General features: G+C 40.7%; 1 protein-coding gene across 1 annotated transcript in view; it reads left to right on the top strand.

Annotated features, from left to right (window-relative positions):
* The window catches only part of LOC140389813 (mitofusin-1-like), a 115,559-nt gene that overhangs the window by 73,679 nt on the left and 26,073 nt on the right, over positions 1 to 15,807 (top strand). Inside the window, exons 14-15 of the mRNA XM_072474353.1 lie at positions 1,518 to 1,747; positions 15,424 to 15,579. Coding sequence (XP_072330454.1) covers positions 1,518 to 1,747; positions 15,424 to 15,579 — 386 coding nt within the window. The remainder of the gene's footprint in view (positions 1 to 1,517; positions 1,748 to 15,423; positions 15,580 to 15,807) is intronic.

Genomic DNA, 15,807 nt, shown 5'->3' with positions numbered 1-15,807 from the left:
TTAGTAAATATTTTATTGAGGCATTTATAATTTTAACATTTTAAACAACAGAGAAATCCAACAAACCCACAATAACATACCCAACTCCCCCAGCCCTAAACCCTAACTAGCCATACATTAGATTCCCAGCCCTTATTCGTCACTGTAATTTATACACAGTGATGATCCCACAAGGTGTTCTTCCCTGCACCACTGCAATTCAGAACATTGTCAACATACTCCACTTGGTCCCATCCTGATCGTTTACTCTCCTCTTGTGATCAATCTCTCTGACAATCACCTGCTTCCTTCCTGATTACTGCTTGCACCCCCCCCTCCCCCCCTCCCAAAAAGAAATTGAGTAGTACAGCAACAATCTAAGTTATCTTCATTTTCATATTCTACTCCTCTGCTAATTTGACTGTAGACCATTTTTGTCTGCAACTAAGCTGATCCATTGTAACCATTGGTTCCCTTTTTAAGTCAATATATTGTATCATTTTAAAATGTTCTCTCATCTTGTTTGTTTGTCATTGTGCTAATTATTTTATACTTATTTACATTCAATTGTATCTGTCATCAATTGAATGGTTACCGAAAAGATTTATTGCCATTTGATTCTGAGTGAGTTGCTCCTAGTTATTTGCTTTGCCTCCTAATTTGGTAACATCTATATCTGTTACCTAGGAATATAAGGGACCAGAAAAAGAATATAAGGGACCAGAAAAAACCTTGAGGTTTTTTTCTGCTTCTAAGATGTGAGATCGGCTGTTTTGAAATTCTATTGAAATGGCACCTTAAATTTTGGTTCTTCCTATGGAAGGAGGAAAGGAGAGAAAGATCCATTTATGAAAGGAGTTAAATGGAATGAATACAGTGAGAGATTTAGTGTAAACCTAGATAGAAGAACCAGAGAAAGCACTATCTAAATGGAAGAAAAGTCTTCACATAAGCAATATATTGCTGCTTAAAAGCAGTACATGCTGAGTTAGCTTAAACATTAAAAAAAAAAGTCTTAGCAGGTTACAGAAATTTGAAATGTAAACACATAGGTAAAATTTCTGAAACATGATAAAAGAAAACCAAGCAACCTGGATGGACTGGAATTTTCTTGATGGTCTCTCCTGTTCAGTATTATCATAGAAAACATTTTTTATTTCTTGGGAAGCACTAGCATCAAACTTCAAAATAGGTTTTTAATTTTTAATGGTACAACGGAAATAAAGGGTGAAATTCTCCAGTCCACTAGCTGTGTCTCTCTTGGCGGTGGAATTTTAGCTTCTCGCCGCTTGTCAAAGGGATCTCCCATTGAAACCAACTCACGCTGCTGGGAAACCCGCAGGCAGGATGTGCTGCCAGGGGAAATGAGAATCCCAACGGCCAGAGAATTCTGGGCAAGGTGTACTGTTTGCAGATCCTTGATGAATAACATTAACATACTGAGCGTTCATCACACTGTGCAGCTATTGTTACTTTTTTCTTTAAATTGGTGCTTAATTTAGGGACAGCATCTTGATCAGATTCTATGTATTTTCCAGGGAGTCTCAAGCCCTTGCTTCCATTAAATGTTCAGAATCAGCTCAATGCTCTGCTACCATACCACAAGTTTGACCTCAGCTATGACCTGAATTGTGACAAGATATGTGCAGATTTCCAAGAAAATGTTGAATTCCATTTCTCACTTGGTTGGACTTCACTGGTCAATCGTTTTCTGGGACCCAAAAATGCCCGAAGGGCTCTACTGATATTTGGAGACCCAACTTTTCAGGTACACTAAATTGCAACTCGTATATTGTAAATTTAATATATTTTTAAGTAACGGTCTGAATAGCCTTTGAGAAGTATAATTTTGTAGAATTAATTTAGGAGTGATTTCCGCAACTAATTTCTAACAAAGTGCCATATGATCATAATGTTACATTTTGGAATCCAAAGGGAGTATGTTTTGAGGGTGCATCATCTTTACTTATTCAATTTTTATTTCTATTTTCCCTTCTTTCAAGTTTTCCTTAGCTGTGCGCCAACTGTAGCCTGGACAAGCATGGGCAAGTGGCCATGTATTGAACTATGCATTTCTTGGACAACTAATTGCCCAATAGTAATTTGCACTCCTGTTATCTGAAGTTTTTGTACTTTAGCTCTGAATTTAACAAATCAAACTGAAACCAAAGCAACATTATCCATATAATTAAAAGTTGTGTAAAGCTTTGCTGAGTCCTCACCTGGATTATTTATTATGTAGTTTTTGTCCCGTTATTTGTGGGATATATTAGCCATAGAGGGAGTGCAACAGAGGTTCGCCAGATTAATCCCTGGATTGTTGGAATTGCTTTATGAGGAGAGATTGAGGAAACTAGCTCTGTATCCCCTAGAGTTTCGAGGAATGAGGGTGACCTCCTAGAAACGTATAAAGTTTTTCCTGGGTATGACTGGGTAAATATAGTTACGATTTTTCTCCTGGCTGGTGAGTTTAAAATCAGGGGACAGAATCTCAGGATAAAGGATAGGCCGTTTAAGACTGAGATGAGGAAGAATTTCTTCACTCTTAAGTGGTGAATCTTTGGAATTCTCCACCCCAAAGGGCTCTGGAAGCTCAATCATTGAGCATGTTCAGAACAGAAATCGATAGATTTCTGAGGACTAATGAGATAAAGGAAACACACAGAAAATAGAAGCAGGAGGAGGCAATTTGGCCCTTCAAGCCTGCTCCGCCATTCATTATGATCATGGCTGATCATCAAGTTCAATACCCTGATCCCGCCTTCGCCCCCATATCCCTTGATTCCTTTAGCCCTGGAATATGGAGATAGTGCGGGTAAGTTCGGGTGAGGTTGGTGATTAGCCATGACCTAATTGAATGGCGAAGCAGGCGCGACAGGCTGAATGACCTACTCTTTATCGAATGTTCTGAATACATCAAACCATTCATGTATACTGTATACTGTCTTTAGCAGCGGAATAATTGTATGTCAAAATGTGTCTTTCTGAAACAGCAGATGATTTGATTTATTATGAGCTGTTCAAACAGTGGATCTTTTAGTAATATAACCATATGTCTATAAAGCATATCTCTCACTTTTCAAGTATTGCACAATTTAAACCCATATTCTCTTGCACAGGAAGTATAAAATACTTCAATTGACACAGGAGCCAAAGTATCTGAACCCTGATTGAACGATCATGAATAAAAGAAAGCAATTAGGCTTCTGATTTTCAACTTGAAGAGCAATTAAAGTTTGGTCTACTTCATTTTTGTTTGACAGCAGTTAGACCGTGTGATCCTAAAAGGATGCTTCATTTCATCAGTAGAATAATTTGCTGTGCATTATATGTAAACACTTAATAAGTACCACACGTGCTTAAAAAAACTAATATTTTCCTGTACAGTTTAAACTGGTTAATAACACTACAAGATACAAGTGATGACAAGATCAGGAGAGGGAACCATGGGCAGAGGAGACCGATTGAGAAAATCAACAAAGTAACAAATTTGAAGGCAAATTTCAAAACTGGCAAAAGTAGAGAAACAGGCTTGAGAATGGTTTATGGGAGAGGGAGGCAGGTGGTGATGGGGAGGACTGAAGGCTGGGTCCAAAAGATCAGTAAGTGTGATGGGGGTGTTAAAGTCAGGATGGTAATTAGTAGCAATTTAAAATTTGTACTGTAATATGACCAAATAGTGTAATGGCTGAGGATGAAGGGAAGCACCCTCATCCAGTCCCAGGAGGTCTAATGATCTTCTGTTGGCATGTCGGCCTAGTAGGACTGGAATCCACTGACTTAGACTAGAGCATGACATTTGGACTCCAGTAGGGTATGGAGGCCTGGAAGATAAATAAACAATCATTTGTACTGCATTGCAATGTACAGGCACTACTGTTAGTATGTCACAAACTTTACTCGGGTATGAGAAATTCTCGAAAAGGAGTAAATCAAGTTCCAATAGGGTGTGTGACAACTGGAAGTACAAATAATTGTAAGACCCCTGTATTATAGATAGTTAAAGCTGTGAGTATGATGAGTCATATTTCAAATTGCCAAAAATATAACGAGGAAGAAAAGCAGTTTAATGCTGGCTTTTTCTGTTGTCACAAGAGGAATTTACAAAAACCTGCCATAAGCCAACCTTATTCATTGTTTATGTGATCTTGTTCATTCATAGAATTTACAATGCAGAAGGAGGCCATTCGGCCCATCGAGTCTGCACCGGCTCTTGGAAAGAGCACCCGACCCAAGGTCAACACCTCCACCCTATCCCCATAACCCAGTAACCCCACCCAACACTAAGGGCAATTTTGGACACTAAGGGCAATTTAGAATGGCCAATCCACCTAACCTGCACATCTTTGGACTGTGGGAGGAAACCGGAGCACCCGGAGGAAACCCACGCACACACGGGGAGGATGTGCAGACTCCGCACAGACAGTGACCCAAGCCGGAATCGAACCTGGGACCCTGGAGCTGTGAAGCAATTGTGCTATCCACAAGGCTACCGTGCGGCCCCAAACCTTCCTTCACCAATAGCAGTTGATCATAGATGGGCCTATTGCAACAAATAATAGTATGGCCTCAAAAGAATAAGTTTGTTTAAAAACTCCTGCACTTTAGTGGCACTGTGCAGTAAGCATTATTTGGTGTAGTTCTTTTTTCCTTTTTTAAAAGGAGATTTTATTCAATTTACCACGGGCTTATGTATTGGGTCAGAATTTGCTGTCAAAGTAACATTGAGCACACATTGTGCACCCTGTTACTTCTGCATAAATGGTGCAGCAACTTCAGGCAAGAGAAGATGCACAATTAAATGTGAATATCTAAATTTTGCTATCGCCAATTGCCTCACCCTTTTGAAATATATCGGATGGCGGGAAGTTGTTATATTTACATGATATGCAGACACTAACTTTGCCACTGAAAGTTCAGTCTTGTCATTTTGAGTATAAATGCTCTTTCAACAATGCGATAAGTATTCATTGCTGCCAATTAACTATTACATGTGTGTCACCTCATTCATTCATGGATCAATTGTTGAAGATTTTGGTTTTTTTCCTCTTCCTTATTGCTCTTTCTGTACCTGATTTGATATTGAATACACCCACTTTAATCTACATTTCCTCAATCCCTGAGCTGTTTATTTCACAATCCTTGAATCAGATTGGTTAAGGAGATGCAATATTAATCACCCTGTTCACTCAGTTACCAAGTACCCAGTCTCCTTCGCTGCAACATTTTCAGCTGGAACAGGAGGTTTAAAAAATATTATACTTTCTGTATTCAAATAATTTTTTATTGTTTAATTTGAAATCATAAAAATCTGTATTCTTCAAGGGATGCAGTGCAGGAAAAATGTGACCACTATAATCGCTTTTCATTGATGAAATTTAGTGTACTTTAGCCACAAAATAAATAGATTCTATTTTTAAATATTAAAATCTGATAGATCGATAAGAGCTACATGCTGAAAATAGGGTTAGGATTTTAAGAGTCAAAGACTCACAATATAATATAGGCTGAAAGGACCAATATATCAATTTGCGGAGAGCAAGGTTAAGGTCCTTGAGGTATCAAGGGTACAGCAAAATGTCTTTTATCCCATGCTTCCAGTCTTCCTATTATAGATTTTAACACTAGGCTGTACACTTAAATTAATTTTCATGCTGTAAACTTCTATTCAGAAGAGAATGAAAGGTTGAAATGAGTGCGAGATTAATTCTTCAGCTTCTTTGGAGGCTCTGATTGCAAAATTTCAATGAATTTGCTTAATTAATTTTAACTAGTGGACTGTTCCTTTGTTATTTAAATTTCTCCCTTAATTCCATGTGCATGTTCCATTTTGATTTTACTTTCTGCACAATTATTTAAATGTAATTCAAATTTCCTTTTGTTTGAAAAAACATGAACAAACTAGTTTATTGTACAGATTTTTCTGATTGATACATACATAAAGTGGCTATATATTTGCGAATATGTACCATCTGCTTCAGACTTCAAATTTTCTTTTGTTAATTATACATGTATCGTAGATCTCCGCTGGCGGGATGCTTCATTTTGCTGGCAGCCCTAGGGTTTCCCGACGGCGTGGGGCTGCCCCACAATGGGAAACCCCATTGACCAGCCAGCATAATGGAACATCCCGCCGGCGGGGTGAAGCAGAAATGTGGCGTGGCGGGGCGGAGAATCCAGCCCTTTGTGTAGTATTTTTCACATTAGTCAAGAACCTGAAATGCAGTTTCTGATGTTTACACAGTCCTGCTACAGGTGAGGTCTGACAGTGGTATGCTCATTGCTGTAGCACACCAAATTTACTGAAATAATATATCACATGCCTGACGCAAAGGTTTAAAAAATTTACACACTTCAGTAATATTGAAAGATGTGCATGTGCATGTTAGATATATTGGTATTAATAAGCTTTGGTATTGAAGTTACACAGCAGCGTGGTTGAAGGTACATCTCCCATACACACAATTTGTCATCAGGGGATAGAACACCCTAATGCTCAGTAAGGTTGATGCAATGTCAACCCCTGAGGCTCCGAGAGAGAGAGTCAAGTCTGTGTAGTGTAAGCTTTTAAATGACTTCTTGTTAAGTTTTTAAATGGCATCATTTTTAATGGTTTGTTATAATGTCACATGCTGACCTGAGTGAGGAAGGAAAATGGTGGCCCAAAGCAGTTTGAAGAAACAAGTGATTTAATTGATTGTGATATTTGATTCTTAATTCCTGATTCATGGTGTAGCAGTCAGAATTTTGAACAAACAGAATGATTAATGAAACAGATCCCGTTTACTTGAAAGTGTGACAAAAATGAAGTGCGGATTTCAGATTAATTATTTTAATCAATTACTTTTAAAATGTGATGTACTGTACATAAAACACTTCAAACGTTTAGAGGTAGAAAGATAATTGCCTGGATTTTGCATTCAATGGCAAAGGGATGCTGCTTGTCGTTTAACAAAACAATTGCCCACAAAGTTTTTGTGGGCTTTAGAGTGTCAGCTTGAATTTGATACCCTCTACAGTCAATCTGTAGCATCTATCAACAGGGTAAGCAATAGAAAGCTGATCAACCAATCAGACTGAAGAATCAATCCAGGAAGCAAAGCAGGCAGTTAACAACAGAAAATTTAAATTTATTTAAATAATTATACAGAAAGTAAAATCAAGAATGCACCATGCACATGGAATTAAGGAAGAAATTTAAATAGGACCCGCCTACAAATTATAGAATTTTTTTTATCTGCAGCACTAGTTTTCTTCTAAGAGAAGGAGACTGCTCTGTGTAAGATTGATTTCATTGGGATCAGAAAGATTATTCTGCAACAATTACATCTTACTACACAATTGAAAACCTCAGTTATTGCACGTTAAACAAGATTTATGTTTTAATCTTTAGTGCAATAATAGTGGATAATTAGCTTAAATCGCACTTTAACAGTGATTCTGTAAATTAAATCTGCAAATCCTAAAACAGCACATCCTGTGGAGGAGTAGAGTATCTCTGACAACAACTTCCTCATTTTTCCACTTAACTACACATGTGCGGGTGCCAGATGCTGCTGTCAGTTTTACTCCGTAATGGCGGCCATCATGACAGCCTCCCTTATTCATACAACAAAATCCAGGCTTTTTGATTTTTTTTATTTGTTCATGGGATATGCATGTCGCTGGCTACTCAACCAGCATTTATAGCCCATGCCGAATTAGTCTTGTGTTATGGGCCAGGGTTTAGAGAACACCAAAGTATATCATGGAGTTCACCTGACCTACAACTGTTTATAGATTTTGGTTATGAGGAGCACAAGGGCCTAATATTCAGTTGTGATGCAACAGAGGCCTTAAGCACTTTAAATCAAAAACAATGTTTATTCTACAAATTCAGTTAACATTTTCTAAACACACACAATAAGCATTTTTATCAACTACAAAATACATCCCCCCACACAGCTACAGTACTCTACATTTAACCCTTAATAACTTCCCTTTTACTGATTCACTCAAGTAACAACATCCATAAATCAGACAATCCCTTTTTCCACAAAACAGTAGGTATGAATTCTTTACAGAAAACATGTATCACTTTTAAATTATCAAGTGATCTGGACACCTTTTAACATATATTGAGAGAGAGAGACAAAAAAAACCCTTCTTTCTCTGAATGCAGCTCCCAACTGTCGAAACCGAAAGTAAAACTCGGAGCCACAAACAGCTCCCAGCTCTCAACGAAAGTAAAAGACAGAACAACAGCCCAGCTCCACCCACACAATGACATCACTGAAGCTATTTGATAAACACACATTTCTTAAAGGGACATTCCCATGACACTTTGGAAGGTGGTGGTGAGCTGCCTTCTTGAAACGCAGCAGTCCATGTGGTGTAGGTATATCCACAGTGCTATTGGGGAGGGAGGTTCCAGGATTTTGACCCAGTGACAATGAAGGAACGGCAATATATTTCCAAGTTATAATTGTGAGTGACTTGGAGAGGAATTTTCAGGTGATAATGTTTTGTCTGAGAACCTCCTCCAGGAGCCAACAGAAGGACTAGTTTCGATAGCCAAGTGGTTAAAATCAAAAGTATCGGATTCATTTTAAAAGTCCCGACAAATTTTGTCTGGAGATATGATTCTTGTATATCTTATTTTTCAGACAGATATTTAGCTCTTGATGTGGCTTAAAGATGATTTATATTTACAATCTGATTGACTTCCGGTGGCGGCCATAGTGTGAGTGGTCGCACATTTGGTAGCTCCCGCTTGTGGCGGTGTTTTGGGACCCTTTTCCCCAGCCAACAGGTGGACTTGTTGATGAAAAAAGGTGCAGGAGTGGTGGAAGAAAAGGGTGTTCCATCAGTGGATGGATTCGTGGACCAGAAGTGGTTTTCAGTGAAAGGAGCAGTTGGAGCGAGAAGCTGTACCACAGGACGATGGTGGAGGGTAAGGGACCGGCCCTGATATCTCTGGTCTATGGAGCAACTGGTGGACTTCTTGAACAAGAAGTTCACCCAGCAGAGAAAGGAGACTCTGAAGGACCTGGCGAGGACGGTGAATCCGATTAAGATGGGGATCAACCACATGGAGATGAGGCTGGAATCTCCGAGTCAGGCGATCCAGAAGGTGGAGGAAATGGTGGGGGATGTGGGATATTCACAGGCGGCTACAGGAGAAGGTGTAGGATTTGAGAACCGGTCCTAGAGACGGAACCTGAGGATTGTGGGGTTGCCGGAGGGCAGCATGGGAGTTGGTCCGGGTTCGTACATGGCCAGGATGTTCGAGAAGTTGCTGGGAGAGGGGGCCTTCGAACGGCTCCTGGAGGTGGACCGGATGCACAGGACGCAGATAAGGAAGCTACAGGGTAACGAGCCGCCGAGGGCGATGGTGGTGTGGCTGCATCAGTTTATGGACAAGGAGTGGATCCCGAAGTGGGCCAGGCAGACAAAGCAATGTACCCGGGAGGGCAATAAACTCGAGTGTACCAGGAACTGGGTGCGGGGGGGCATTGAGCCATGGTTTCCAGTTGGGGAACGAACGTACTGCTTTCTTTGGCACGCAGTCATTCACACATTTGCTGATGAGGTCTGTGACGGCGGTGGCATACTCATTTAAGTTGGTCGCTAAATTCTTAAATATGGACCAGTCCACTGTCTCCAAGCAGTCACTGCACAACCTTCTTAGCTGGATTCTACTGCTTGGGTTTCTGCTTGTATGCGGGAGAAGGAGCACCGTCTTATGGTCTCTTTTCCCAAAGTGCAGTCGGGGGATGGAACGGTAGGCGCCCTTGATTTTTGAGTCACAGTGGTCAAAAATGTTGTCGCCCCTGGTGGGACAGGAGATGTGCTCGTAGAATTTTGGCTGTACACCCTTGAGGTTGGCCTTGTTGAAGTCCACGGCCACAATGAACAAGGCCTCCGGGTTCTGTTTCATAGTTGTTTATAACTGTGTACGGTTCGTCCAGCGCCTGGGGTCGCATGTAGACCTGTGATAATGGCTGAAGTGAACTCACGTGGAAGATAGTATGGGCGGCACTAAACGATCAGGTGTTCCAGGTCCGGGGAGAAGTAGGTCGCCAGGGTCGCCACATCCAAGCACCAGGAGGAGTTGATGAGGAGGTAAACCCCTCCACCCTTTGCCTGATGACGCAGTGCGGTCCGCCCAATGAATTGAGAAGCCTTCAGGTTGTATGGCACAATCCAGTGAGGCAGAGCACACAGCAGTCTCTGAGAGGTAAGTCTAGCGTTAAGTTCATCAGATTTCCGAAGAGACTTGGGGTCAATTTGCATGGCACAACAGGTAGAGAAAATGATCAAAAATAAAATTTTGCTGTTTACATCTCGAGTACTAGACTTCAAGGGAGTATGAATTATGCTTCAGCTATACAAAGCTTTGATTAGATAAGACCTGGATTACTGTGAGCAGTTCTGGATAGGGAGAGAGTTCTTCATAGAATAAACAGTGCAGAAGGAGGCCATTCGGTCCATCGAGTCTGCACCAGCTCTTGGAAAGAGCACCCTATCCAAGCCCACACCCCCGCCCCATCCCCATATACCAGTAACCCCACCCAACACTAAGGGCAATTTTGGACGATTTAGCATGGTCAATCCACCTAAACTGCACATCTTTGGACTGTGGGGAGAAACGCACCCGGAGGAAACCCACATTTTTTAAAACAATGCAATTTTTTTAATCTAAAGAAAATTGGTTTCAGTATCAAAACTTTTTGTGCAATACCAAACCACTATTTGAAGATTCCCTACTAACATACTTAAAAGCTTTGACTTTTTTTGAAACTTAAAGACATTTTGTATGCACTTTTCTATTGCTGTGTTGCATGCAGCTACGATGGAATAATACAAAACTTCTCATTTGAATTCTCTTTTCTGGCCACATTCTTCTTTGGTTCTCCGTGTGAATCTTCTTAGTTGGTTAACAATCCTTCCTTTTACCCATCATATGGCGATTCATTTAAATCTAAAACTGTCCACGAGCTTTACAAATAGCAGTGCTACACTTTTACTACCAAAGCTGCCAAATAAACAAGGTAGTGTACATCCCTACATGACACAAATACAAGCGCAAATTGTTTCTCCATGGCCACTGAAGGCACATTGCGGTTATTGCTTGTTACGAGATTTTGATTATTTGCATTCACATGGGACATCAAGGAATATCTATAGTTAGCCAAAGCACATTGTGTATTTTCATCTGTATACTCAAATTGAAAAATTCAGTGGACTTGAGCACCAGGAACTAAGGCAATCAGAATCACTTTTTCAAGCTGATAGGCAAGAAGATTAAAAAGCAATCCAACTTTTTAATAACTGCAACACGCATTCGCACAATATACTTAAACCCAAGAAACTGTGCTAACGAGGTGAAAACTAATAGGCGAGGTGGGGCAGGAAGACAAGAGGGCATAAAAGGTTCAGGGCTAGAGTGTGAGATGTGTAAAATAGAAAGACAAACTTGATACAGAATAATGAATATGAAATTTGCAAAAGTGGAATCAACAAAAGTGCTGTAAACACAGCAGCAGGTCAATCTGCATCTGCAAAGACAAAAGATGGGCTGTGGATTTTAAGGGTGTACTCTAAATTTGATTTATGAAGAGATCCATGAATTGAACAATGATGTGTCGACGTATAGCATAGGAATTCTTCATGTTCTTTCAGGCACAATAATTTGATGCAAATTACATTTGAATCTTTTTTTCCCCCCAATTAAGGGGCAATTTCAAGCGTGACTAATCCACCTAGCCTGCACATCTTTGGGTTGTGGGGGTGAGACCCATGAAGACACAGGGAGAATGTGAAGTTACATTTAAATCTAACACTTTGTGAGTCATTTGCTAATACAGAACTTCAGTATGCTGAAAAATACAAATATGGAAGCTTTATTCTTGCATACCTCAGGACAATCGCAAGAATACCAAATGTAGAGAACTATAACTTATACTTCATGAAGAGTGCTGATTGGTTAGCAAGTGGACTCTGATTGGTGGGGCGATATCATAGAGAATGCACCAGTTAACTTATGACCTACAAATAACTACCAAGTTTTGTTTAAAATCAAACCAGACAGGGTTGACTCTGATCAATGCATTGCCCTGGGAAATGAACCAGAGAATGGTTTTGCTTATTTTGTTCAGTTGAAACAGACATACTGTATGTACATGTTCTGTCTGCAAAGAACATGGATTTTTTTGTATTTGCCCATCCCCAATTGCCCTTGAGGGGACAGTTAAGAGTCAACCACATTGCTGTAGGTCTGGAGTCACATGTAGGCCAGACCAGGTAAGGACGGTAGATTTCCCTCCCTAAAGGACATTGGTGAACCAGATGAGTTTTCCCCGAAAAACGACAATGGTTTCATGGTCATCATCTGACTTCGAATTCCAGATTTTTGTTGAATTCAAATTTCACCATCTAGTGGCGGGATTTGAACCTGGGTCTCGAGCATCACTCTGGGACTTTGGTTTACTAGTCCAGTGACAGTACCACTAGGCCACTGCCACCCAATGGGAGGGAATTAATATTAATAACTGTAGCCTCTAGCGCGGCCAAGTGTGCCACACCGATAGTAAAATTCTTTTAACATTTAGGATTATTTGGCAAATGTTCGCCAATCGTGGAATGTCACTTAATTTTGGACACAGTTTTGAGTTTTTCAAGCATAGGCTGGTTGCATATGGTCAATATCCTGTCTGTTGTGAACAGCCAAAGGGAGATACTGTTTGATCCAATCCAATGGGAAGTACGGCCTACATACCTAGATTCCTAGCATCACATCAGCAGTGAAATTCATTGTCGCAGTACTCGTTTGCGTCATAGGCAGACTGTATTTTTGGCTCAGTGGCAGCATCCTGTTAGTGGCGAACACCACTCATGTTGCTACTGCATAGTCGCAGCGTGAAGCGGCTAGCTTCACCTATTGCTCATATTTTTGAGATACCTTGCCATTCCGGAGTAATTTAATAACAATTATCTGGTCACTTTTCAGCACTGAAATTGGCGGCTGATCAGGGTAGCAATTATCTCTCAGGGTGGCTTTGATGTGCTCTATTTTAACATCACGCTTGCATGGTGACCAAATGGCTTGGGACTATTTACGAAGTTGTCAATAAAGCCAATCTTATACCACATGGAACCTCAGGAATCCCAATGCATGTATTGCCCAATGAAGGTAGGCTTGTGGTACAAAGAAAAATACAGCACAGGAACAGGTCCTTCGGCCTCCTAGCCTGGACCGGTCATAATACCAACATTGGCCAAAAACCTTCAGCGCGTCCTTGTGCCGTTTCTCAAGATGCCTTTTGAATGCCGTTAACGTATCTGCTTTCACAACGCATTCCAGGTACTCACCACCCTCTGTGTAAAAAAACTGCCTCGCACATCTGCTCAAAACTTTGCCCCACGGACCTTAAACCCATGCCCCCTGGTGACTGACCCTCCACCCTGGGAAAGAGTGCCTGCCCATCCACTCTATCCATGCCCCTCATAATCTTGTAGACCTCTATCAAGTCACCCCTCAACCTCCGTCTTTCTAACAAAAACAATCTGAGTCTATTCAGCCTCTCCGCATAGCTAACACTCTCCAGACCAGGTAACATCCAGGTAAACCTCCTCTGCACCCTCTCCAAAGCCTCCACATCTTTCTGGTAGTGTGATAGATGGTAGTCGAGACCCTCTGGCAGATTTCTCAACTAGCACGTAGAGAAAGAGAGCTCATTTCATTGCTCTATTTCAACGGTGAATTTATATGCAGCTGCAGATTCAAATATAGCAATTGTATCATCCACATATCAGAAATATGCAAATAGCAGGGGGGTAGGTGTAATTCCATTGAAGACATGTTTGCCATGGAACCCAATAAAGATATTTGCAAGAGCCGAGGCTAGAGAGTATCAAATGGCAACTCTATCTATTTAGGCATACATGGTATCGTTAAAGCTGAACTCAATTGCGCGAGATGCTGAGCTCAATGAATACAGATTTACACAGTGGCGACAGGTCTAGATCGCCAGGATCTAGTGCTGAAGTGTAACGGTCTGAGTGATACATTGGTAAATAGGCTAAAAATGTCAAATGAGCACATTGGCACAGCATCTCTATTGATATAACCTGTACGGTCTTCACAAATATGAAGGAATCTTTCACTGTGAAAGTGGAACATTTTCTCACAACTGACTGTAGCAACTTGCCCAACATTTTGGCCAATTCATGTTAAGAACTGGTCATAGTTAAGACAGAGTTTAAAGGATATCACATGCGTGCATCCTGGGCAGATGCAGTGAGCCGTGAGGAAAAACGCAATCACATACATCACCCATTGCTCATTGCACTTTATTTATTTTAGCATTTATCTAGCTTGCTTTTGAGCAAGGTTAGCCAGTCATGCTGAGCGGCAGGTTCAATGGATATGAATTTAGACCCATTAAGAATGGCATGTATTCTGTTGATATAGTCAAGCTTGTTAAACGTAACTATTCCAGTCCCTTTGTTGGGTTTGATAGGTCTGTTGGATTGGCATTGAGGCTTTGCAATAAATACCAAATATGCTTGTGAAAATTGGCCAATTTGGAGTCCCACAATATGTTTTGAAATCTTATCTAGGATGGACATATTGGCCTTGAAGAGAGTGCAGTATATTTACCAGAATGATACATGGACTCCTAAGGCTAAATTACAAGGAGTTATACAAACTGACTTGATCTAAGTTTCAAGATGTTCAGGGGAACTGATAGGGTAGACAGAGAGAAACACTGCTTGGAGAAGATCATATTGTGGCTGTGGGGAATAATCTAAAAATTAAAGCCTAAACCGTTCAGGGGTAAAATTTCGAAACACTTCTACACACAAGAGTTAGAAATTTGGAAGTTGGTTCCACAAACATTATTTTATACAAGATCAGTTGTTAATTTGAAATCTGAGATTGATCGATTAAAAAAAATTTTTTTAGAGTACCCAATTCAATTTTTCCAGTTACGGGTCAATCCACCTACCCTGCACATCGTTGGGTTGTGGGGGTGAAACCCACACAGACACGGGGAGAATGTGCAAACTCCACACGGACAGTGACCTAGAGCCGGGATCGAACCTGGGACCTCGGTGTTGTGAGGCAACAGTGCTAACCACGGTGCCATCTTGCTGCCCCTGAGATTGATAGATATGATTTAAAGGTATTAAGGGATATGTGTAAAAAATTGGGATATCGAGTTGAGTCGTATATCAGCCCTGGTCCAGGGCAAGGGGGAAAAGGCAGGGGGGTAAAATTAGCTGAGTAGCTTTTACAGAAAGCGAGCATAGACACAGCAGACCAAATGGCTGCCTTCTATGCTGTAAGCATTCATTCATTAAATAGCAACAGTGGAGCTAAATGCTCTACTCCTGTTCATGTAATTACTATTTTTTGCATTTAATGCAAATTTATACTTATTTATTCTCATACTATAGATTCCTCGACCTTTACCCACAACGCCAACTGTGACAAATGTACCTGCACTAGCTCAAGAAAACATGGCACAAGAAGAACTGATGATCTCCTTAGTTACTGGATTAGCTTCTCTGACATCTCGGACTTCAGTGGGTGTTGTCGTTATTGGAGGAGTGGCAAGTATTTGAATAGTTCCTAGTATTACAGATTAGAACAAACTACATGATGGGCATATGCACAATGAGCCAAATGGACTTCTATATTGTACCATTCTACCACATCATTTGTACCAGTAATTTTAGCTCTGTTGGCTAGACAGCTGGTTTGTGACACAAAGCGAGGCCAGCAGCACAGGCTTAATTCATGTACCGGCTGAGATTATTCATGAAGGCCCAGCCTTCTTA

Source organism: Scyliorhinus torazame, chromosome 14 (assembly GCF_047496885.1).
Source record: "Scyliorhinus torazame isolate Kashiwa2021f chromosome 14, sScyTor2.1, whole genome shotgun sequence".
In the NCBI taxonomy this organism is placed as follows: domain Eukaryota; kingdom Metazoa; phylum Chordata; class Chondrichthyes; order Carcharhiniformes; family Scyliorhinidae; genus Scyliorhinus; species Scyliorhinus torazame.
The sequence above is the reverse complement of the archived record's forward strand: the minus strand, read 5'-3'. Positions and strand labels throughout refer to the sequence as shown.